A 9,659-nucleotide genomic window follows, 5' to 3' on the forward strand; every position below is an offset into this window, starting at 1 on the left:
CTTTATTTTTGATTCCTTTTTATTTGTTAGTAGTTTTTTTTTTAACTCTATGTACAATAAATATTGATGTATTTATACACTATCAATGATCTTTTTTATCGTTCAAGAATTATGCTAAAAACTAGGCAAATTCCCTTGCCTCTCGCTTTTATAGTCTCGTCTGAAAAAATTAAATTCGTAATATACTATAAATATATTATTTGTTCGCGACCATTCCCCGAAGCGTCGTGGATAAGAGGGAAATTACAATTGAACGTACATGAACGAGCACCATTTTACATTTCCCATACAGAGGTCGAACGAATCAACATCTCGCCCCTTATAATTTGATACAAAAAATAATTTCAGCATAATTTTTGCGACGCTCCGTGGAAGAGCATTTTTACGCATGTATCATTCTTTCCGAAACTAGTATGTGCCCTCTCGTTCAATAATAGAAAATAAAAATATTACATACAGTAGAGAATAAAGAATGAATATACGTGTGTGTGTATGCACGCACGCTTGCGCGTATTTCTTCCTGCATCTGTGCACGTAATTAAGGAGCATAGGGTTTGAGTAAAATGATATTCGTATTAATGTGAGATGAAAATGACGATGACGTTGTTCTTGTTATTGTTGTTATTGTTGTTGATGATAATGATGATGGTGATGGTGATGGTGATGATGATGATGATGATGATGATGATGATAATGATGGTGACAATGGCAGAATAGCAATTATAATGATAACAATAATAATAATAATAATAATAATAATAATAATAATAATAATAATGATGATGATAACGATGACAATGGTGACGAGCATAATCATGACATCATAACCATGACCATAACGATAATGACGAGAATGACGATGACAATGGTAATAACTGTAATAATAGTAATCATAGCAGCAATAGTAATAAGAAATATAACAACGACGAAGACAATTGACGACGGCAAGAATGATATCTTATAAAGAATCATCAATGAGAAACACTATGTTCACATTGACGATAAAAGAAGATTACCGATCAATGGTAATGAACGAGTTGGCGATCATAATAATTAATTTGCAATAATACAATTATAATTATTATAATAGTAGTACAATTATTTTTATGATACAGTAAAGTACAGCGTGCCTCGAAGAAAAAGTAAATAACAACGTTTAACAATCGATAATATCAAACAGAATATTCTTTGCAAATATTATGTGTAGTACATATATATACACACATATATATATATATGTATAATATATATATATATATACACTATTTATACACAAAACGTAACACCGTTGCAATTTCGGATGGGAATGCCCTACTAAAAATAGGTGTATTCGTTTTGTCGATTGTGGACTGAGCCATAAACAGTATATACATACATGCATGTTTGCCTAAATGATACGCGCGCGCGTGCACACACACATATATATATATGTATATATGTGTATATATATGTATATTCACTGATCGACAGATCACATTCAAGGTAGAATAGTTAATCGCATTTAAATGCACAAGACACGAATCCAAGTTTCGTAGTGTACTATTCCATACTATGATTATAATTCGTACATACACATATGTTCTGCTCTTTTCCGCGCGCGCGCATTCGCATATTCACACTCGGTTTTATTCATTTATGCATTCCAAAACAAGTTAAGAATCCGTTTAATACGAGCTCTTTAATCTTTACGATGCAAGCGCTTCCGTTAACTCTTTAATATTTGTGGGTCTTGAAGTTACAATTCTTTTTTTTATAGCGTTTGACGACTGATGGATTTTATATAAGCGCGTGCACGCGACTACGTGTTAACAGTAACAGTAGAGGAAGAAGGAGCAAAAGTGCTAAAACGTGTATTAAAAAGTGAAATAGTCACAACATAAAAGAAAAATCATACGTCAGTGGTCGTACGTTAAAAAATAATAAAATATTGGTGGGAGAAAGATAAAAAAACAGTATGCACGTCCAGAGGGTGACTGTGGAAGCGAATGCAAGGAGGCAAAAAGTCTCTCGATAGATAACATGTTTTTTAAAGTTGCCAGAGTTCGTATAGAAGAGAGCATTAACTTGTCCAAAATGAAGCAATCATTGTTAGTCCATTTCTTTTGCGGCCTCGTGTTATTGTAAGTGAGAGAATGTGCGCTTAGATGAGTGGGGCTAACGTGGCCTCATCGAACTATTCAGAGGCTGCATAAGACCGCCATTTATGTAACCGTGGTACGTCGTATACACCGCTGCTGGATTTTGTTGATGAGGATCCTGAGGATACGGTGCAGGTACATTAACGACTCCGACAGGTAACTGGCTAGCTTGATTCATGAAGCCACCGAGTTGAGCCGCTTGATTCATGTAGCCGGTAGCAGGTTGTGCCACTCGATAACCATACTGGGCCATGAGATTCGTGTTTATCGCCACGTTGGGACTGACCCGACTGGCGGCGCTCTGCATTTGAGGACAGGTACTTCCAGGATCGAGAGTCTGGCGATATAAGCTTTCGCTTGGATACGGCTGAGTCAGAGACGCCATGTTTGCATTCGCTGATGACCTCGAGGTCGATCTACTGGGTGGTCCGGGAGTAGAAGGCGGAACCGTATTGACGTTATAATAATTTTTCGCGTAACCAAGGGGTACTTGAGGCGGCGTCGGTAATTGCCTCGATGTTTGCGGCGGTGTCATAGTGTGCGGTATAGGAGGTGGTGGCGTTAAATTCATCGCTGGTGGAGGTGTTGGAGGTATCATCTCCAATCCATTCGTTAGTTGTTGTAATTTTGCTAGACTGCACGAATTCGTGGTTTGGTGATTTCCAGAAGCTGACAAAGAGGGTGCCGGTGTGTGCGAATGCGGCGGCATAGCGCTCGTCTGAATGTAAAAATTCGTCGCTGTGGTGCATGGTGTGGGTGCACCGGATCTGCTGCTTCGATGTTGAATCACGTACGTGTTCTGAGTTGGGAAGGTCTGCGAAGCAACAGCCATATAGTTCCCTTGCGAGATAACGGCCATATTGTGCGAATGAGCAGCGTGTGTATGAGAATGCGGATGTGGAACGGGTGGTACGCTCATCGACGAGGACTGCTGATACTGCGGTGGTACGTGCGTCGTATGCGCTATCGTCGTATGGCTTGTGTGGGAACTCGTATGACTCGTGTGAGAGGTTGTGTGCCCTTGAGATGTGGCTTGAGCATGCGACGTAGGAGGCGTGGTTCGATGCGATCTGCTACTTTGCTGAGTCGATCTCGACCTATGGGTCGTTTGCGAACCACTGGCTCTTTTGTTACTATGAGATTGCGTCTGCGATTGCTGCTGTTGTTGCTGTTGATGCGCAGACTGCTGTTGAGACTGTTGTTGAGATTGACCATGCGTCATGCTTTGATTCTGCGTTTGCTGGGCCAGAGACAACTGCATCGGTTGAGGCGTGTGAGACGGTGGCAAAGGTTGCGGCGTATGACTCTGCCGCATTGGTTGAGGACTCTGCGTCGGAATACTTTGCGGCGTATGAGATTGAGGAAGAGGCTGTGGTGTGTGAGACTGAGGTAACGGTTGCGGCGTATGGCTCTGTGGAAGAGGCTGAGGACTTTGCGTTTGTATACTTTGAGGTGTGTGCGACTGAGGTGTACGTGGCTGTTGAAGAGGCTGCGGTGTATGTGGCTGGTGCATCGGATGGATATTAACGTGCGTCGATGGAGTATGCTGGGGCATCGAACAATCGGCGTACTGTACTTGCGGCGAGATATTTACGGCGGCAGACGTAACCGGCGTAGTTATTTGCATGGAAACCGAAATTGGAACGGAAACAGACGGTGGCATCGATGGTAATGCACTTGGTGGTCTTTCTACGCTATTCTGTGACGCGAGATCGCTAGCAATCGACGTGGGGGACTCCAGTCCTAACTGGCTAACATCCAAATCACATTGACCGTAATGCAACGAATGCACCGAATTTGTGGTCGAATCAGGAGTGTAAACTCCCATAGACGGCAAATCTGGTTGCGAAGGGGGTGTTCGTTTCACCGAACCAGGATTGTCCAAATGAGGCGTTGTCTTGCCACTCTCGGGCGAATTTTGTTTCAATTCTTCAGAGTGTGTTTGAAGATGAATAGTGGTTTCTTGCTGCTCGATAACAGGCAAAACTTTCTCTTGTGGCGTGAGCGGCCCTGTTTCAGGCGACGCGATATTCGAAACAGCAGAGGATGATTCCTTTCTCTCCGTGGGCGTTGCGGGAGAAGTTTCTATCTTTGGCCTCGTCAACTCCTCTTTCGAACTTTTTAACATTAATCGATCGGAAATTCCATCATCTTCTCTACAGCTACCTACATCTTGATTAACAGCTTTCAATTTCTCGATTTCTTCTTCCTTAGGCGAAAGAAGGTCAGGTACCAATTTAGACGTTTCCAAACTACAAATTGCTTTCTCAGTCTCCGAAGCTTTATCGGATTCACCCTTCATAATTTTATTTTCTTCCTCTTTCCCCTCCCCTGTTTCCACTAATGTTTCGCCATCACCTTGGCGTTCGTGACCGCTTTCGTCCTCTCCTTCAGCCTCGCCCTTATCCAAATCTCCCTCAGCTTCACATTCCGGTCTTTGTGTACCTTCTTGCAGGATACGCGATTTCGATTCAGATATCGGATTTTGCAAAAAGGGAACGGAGGAATCATCTTCGAGTTTCTTTTCTGGTTCATTCTCTTCTGCCTTCTCAGTTCGTTCGTTTGAATCGCTTTTTATATGCGTCACAGGCTTCGATTTCGGTGCAGGTACTTCTTCTTCGCCCTCATCCTCGTCTCCTCCCTCATACTCTCCTGGGCTAGCAGATATAGTCGCTTCTGCTTCTGGAAGAACGGTTGATCCACAGATATCGCCAGCATTACTACTATTGGCATTATCAACGTCTTCCATAGTGCTCTCGTTGCTCTTAGTCGTTTCTACTGCGTTATTAGCTTCTTTCCCGGCAGGTGTTGCCAGTAGTTGCTCCGTAACCGAACACGACTGTTGCTGACTAGTTATAAAAGAGCCAGTCTCTTCAGAACACGGCAACGGAGATAATGATGGAGGGAGTATCACAGGAGTTTCGGGTCGATCCTTCGTAGGAGTTTCAGGTTTTAATTGTGGCATCTTTAAAGCTTCCTTCTCAGCTTTTGCTCTTCCTCGTCTCGATACCGGCAAAGTTTTAACATCCTTCGCCTCTTCTTTTCCGTTGCATTGGTTCTGCTCCAAATTTTTCTTTTCTTTCCCTTGTTTCGTTTGCAAATGCTTTGTTTGTCGACTGGTCACTTTTAACAAGATATCATCTACCTTGCATTGCTTCTTCGTAGGTTTCTGCACTACCGACGACGGAGACGATTCTATCGCTTTAGAAGATGACTTCTCCACTTCGTTTATATTGTCTTTATCCTTATCTTTCGAATAATTGTCTCTTTCTTTCGGCTTATCACGTTCTTTAGGTTTCTCTTTTTCTCTTTCTCGTTCCTTATCCTTCTCTTTCTCGCGTAGAGATTCCCGAGTTCTTTTTCTGGAAATAACCTCGGACCTTTCCTCCTTTTCTTCTGCTTCAGTCTTTTCGGAATGTTTTCGTTTTCGCAGAGGAGTCGTCGATGACGACGACGTTGTCGTCGTAATAGCTACCGAGACGACACCAGTTACAGATGTCTTCGGTGTTCTAATTCTTCGTCTAGACATTGTCGTTGTAGTGGTTGTTACCGTGGTAGTTGACGTCGTCGTCGTCGTCGTCGTTGACGTAGATGAAGTCGTTGGATTTGTAGAATTCGCGTTTTTTGAAGCAGTCACCGCACGAGAATTTCTCGACGTTGTCGTGACGCTTTTCGGTTCTACTTCCATCGATTCTTTAGCATTTTCTGCCGACGCAGCAACTACGTTTCGACTCCTTTTCTCTAACTCCTTTGTTTCTTTCGTGTCCTTCGCTTCATTTGTCTCCTTTGTTTCCTTCTCTTTTATTGCTTTTGTCTCCCTCAACTCTTTCGTGTCTTTGGAAATAGAATCCTTCTGTAAGGATGACTTTTGGGCAGCCTTCTGTTTGAATGGTGAAGATCTTCTTTGTCCCAACCTTCTACCCCTTGGTTTCTTTTTGATCTTAACCTTTTGAATTTTTTCAACAATCGCCGGTACGTGTTTCGGTTCCACTACGGGAGAAGATTCGGAGCTAGTGTCGCCACTTTCTTCCGGACTTTGATATGGATTAGGAATCTGCGTGAGCAATGGTATCCATCTGAGACAATCAGGATCTAACTTGATACGAGAACTTTTTCGTATCTTTGCCATATGAGCGTCCACTTTAGCCCAATCAACTACCACGGCCACTTTAGAATTCCCTTCACCGGGCAAATGAACCGATCTAATAAATCCCAGCAATTGCATAGCAGTTGCGATATCATGAGCTGACACGCCAGTTTCTTTCGTTATATCTCCCAACTTGATATCCGTAGAATCTCTATGAGCATCAAGATATTCGAGTACAACGCTTTTCCAGAACGAGTGGTACGACACCCGGCCGAGATCAGAAAGAGGTTTCTCTGGTGTACCGGGAATGCCCTCCACTTTGGACAGAAGATAACTAAATTCGATCAAGAACCTACCAAATCCTTGTCTTTGATATTGCGGCAAAGTCATGATACACGATACATTATATCTCTGCGCGGGACAATGTTTCTCTTTGCTGAAATAACCAATCAAATGACAACCATACTTGTCGTTTTTCGTTACCGCATAAAATAAAAATGGTTCTACGTCGTAGTAGAGCGTTTTATGGTCCAAGAACAATTTCGCTAGCAGACACAGATTTTGACAGTATATCTTGTTCACGTTACCATCGATCTGAAACATAAGAAACAAAATTTTTATTGTCTGATTTATGAGTATATTGCGAATATTTAAGTAATTTTATATTTTTATGAACATAATTAAATGAGTAATTAATTAATGAAATCTAAATAAAAATTTCTTTCGTCTACTAAGTATTATAATAAGTACTCTACATTTTCACATATTATATTCTATAGATTTTCGCAATCTTAAATTTCCCAAAAATGCATGAACATCTGGAGTCTATGAGATATATCATATAGAGTATTATCTGTGTATTAATCCTTTCACAGAGACAAATCATTCCGCAATTTCTCTGAACTTTCTTTTATTGTACTGTCAAAGGCTTAAAGAGAAAAGAAAAAGTTTTGTTCGCGAACCGTACCTCGAAGACAGACAAGCCGTTACACCTATAGATCTCGGTAGCCGGAGGGTGCCTCCATTGACATTTGTCCATGTGTCTATCAAGTACAGCCCGACTTTTCGTATACTTTAAACAAAATTCACAGAAGAATAATTTTGGTAGTCTTGCGTACTCCTGGGGAAATGGACTGGAATACCACGTTTCTACTTCGTATCGACCGAAAACTATGGCCGCGGGATTCCTAATACCACTTCCTGTACTTGTACTTGCTGAACTATTTCCTGGATTCACAGTCACGGCTTCCTCGCCATCACCATTCACAGCGGTTAAGCGAGCCGCTCTGTCCCGTGCTTCCTTAAATAGGTCAACATCCTTTTGCGTGACACCAGGTGGCAAGGTCTGAGGTAGAACAGGTTCCTCTGTAAACAAATATAACAAATTGGTTTTCTTTATGTTCTTATGTGCTTATTCGCTTTTATTTTTTTCTGTTTTGCAGTGAACAGAACAAGGAAAAGAAATTCCTTTATAATCCGCTGTAACAATTAATCCATTGAATTTGAATCCATGTCGATTTGTCCGATTTCTCTTACTTGTTTACCACAAAAGAAACACTAATCCTGAAGGGTAACTTGCAATGCAGACAAATCTTTCGTTGTACCACAAACGACATATACTAGGGCTTTGATACGGTACCAACAGTGAAAAACTTTTTGAAAAAAAGGCGAATAGACAAACAAAAAATTCCACGGGAATGTTATGATAATTTATTGATATGGAAGTGTACGGTATTAAAGAATGCAATTGAAATGAAAATATAATTCTATTCGATGCGTGAAAAAAGAAAAGAAGAGGAACAAAAAGAATCTGTCCACTAGAGAAGCGGATATTGTAGTCGCAAAGCATAAATATTAACTTGTGCATTGACAATCTTCGGTAATATCGAGTGCGACAACAATTAATTAGCTGTTAATATTGTGAGTAGTATCCAAAGCAAAGCTATGGGGTAGGTGGTTTTCGTGGGATGTGTTGGCAGAGTATCAAGTTGGCTCTTCAATGGCAAAAGCGGATTTGTTTTCCTCTCGTTCCTTTCTTTCCGTTTCTCTTTTTACTTCTCGTTTTAGCTTTTCTGTCTTTTCTTTCTTTTGCTTTTTTTTACTTTACTCGTAAAACGTATACATTTTTTATATTTCTCTTTATGGTGGAAGACGGCGAGTTACGACAATAGAGCCTGCTAAATGTCAGCAGCAGCAGGTAGACTCCGATATTATTAATACCAGGCAACTGTTTGAGATATGCCACCTAGCGTTGTATTTCTTCGTCCTGTAAAACTGTAAACTGATCGGTATTGGTCATTTTATCTGTTCTTTCCTAATACTTTCTCCTTTTCCTTTTTCTTTCGTCAATCTTTGATCGTATATAGAATCCCGATATAAAATCCCGAAGGATTAGAAAAACTTTTCCGATATCCATTGAAGCTTCGTACTTATTTCATATTTGAAGTAATCACAGGTCAACTATTCTAAATTCCTCAATAGAATAATTCAATATTTCAATACTTGTCCTTTGTAAAACAATAATGGCAATTTAATAGAAAAACGGCGACGAATAAGAAATGTTTATACTCTATTTTATATATCTGGCAAAATCTTTGTACGAGTACCGCCGACTGTACAACTGTAAAGAATTGATCAAGTTAGAAGTAGTGAGAAGTTAAACGAAAAAAATTGTGCAGCAGCGAAATTATCACGTGAACAGTCCCATAGTCGAGTGCGTTTATTTACGAACTACGTGCATTAATTATGTATTTGATAACTATATGATATATGGAAAAAAAGAGAGTGTATGCCAGAGCCAAATAACGTTATTAGTAACATGCAATAACCATGTAAGAGTCTTCCGTAGTGCAAAACGAATGGAAATATCATCCATATAGCTTACAAATTTGATCTGAAAACGACGAAAGAAAAATGAATGCATTCGTTCGCATTCTATATGATAGATGTTTCTGCAAGTAGAAAACTCGGATTTCCATAAGTTTCACACCACATAATAAGCAATAAACGCGTCCTATCAAGGAACCTGATTGTTCTTATTACATACAGATAAATGTTTAATTCTCGATCATCCTATCATAATTATCGGTGAAGTTTCATGAATTCAACGACGAAAAACAAGTTGTTGGCCGTTAGTGGAGAACAATCATGTTATCTTGAAACAGATTACGTCAGACGTACATGAACACATACATCATACCACACCACACCGCCAACACATCCACGTGGTGGTGAGCGAGGATTAGATTAGAGGGAATTCTTCTTTGCGACTTGGGTGCATCATCGAGGTTAGGACTCGTGAACGGGTGGGGTAGATTCTTACCCTTCCTGGTGGAGCAGGGTGTCGCGCGGGGTGTCGTGGTGGTGTTGGTGGTGGTGGCGCTAGTACAGGCTCGTGGATTGGACTTTAGGCTGGGATTTGATTTCACGGAATC

The 9,659-nt window shown here is 40.7% G+C and overlaps 1 protein-coding gene across 1 annotated transcript in view; it reads right to left on the reverse strand.

Moving 5' to 3' along the window:
• Nucleotides 1-33: 33 nt before the first annotated feature.
• Nucleotides 34-9,659, reverse strand: part of LOC100747336 (histone acetyltransferase KAT6A-like) — a 23,234-nt gene continuing 13,608 nt past the window's right edge. Inside the window, 3 exon segments of the mRNA XM_033321858.1 lie at nt 34-6,819; nt 7,193-7,590; nt 9,548-9,659. The exon segment at nt 9,548-9,659 is cut by the window's right edge and continues 3 nt beyond it. Coding sequence (XP_033177749.1) covers nt 2,155-6,819; nt 7,193-7,590; nt 9,548-9,659 — 5,175 coding nt within the window. The 3' untranslated portion in view covers nt 34-2,154.

Source organism: Bombus impatiens, unplaced genomic scaffold, assembly GCF_000188095.3.
Source record: "Bombus impatiens unplaced genomic scaffold, BIMP_2.2 scf_0517, whole genome shotgun sequence".
Taxonomy (NCBI): Eukaryota; Metazoa; Arthropoda; class Insecta; order Hymenoptera; family Apidae; genus Bombus; species Bombus impatiens.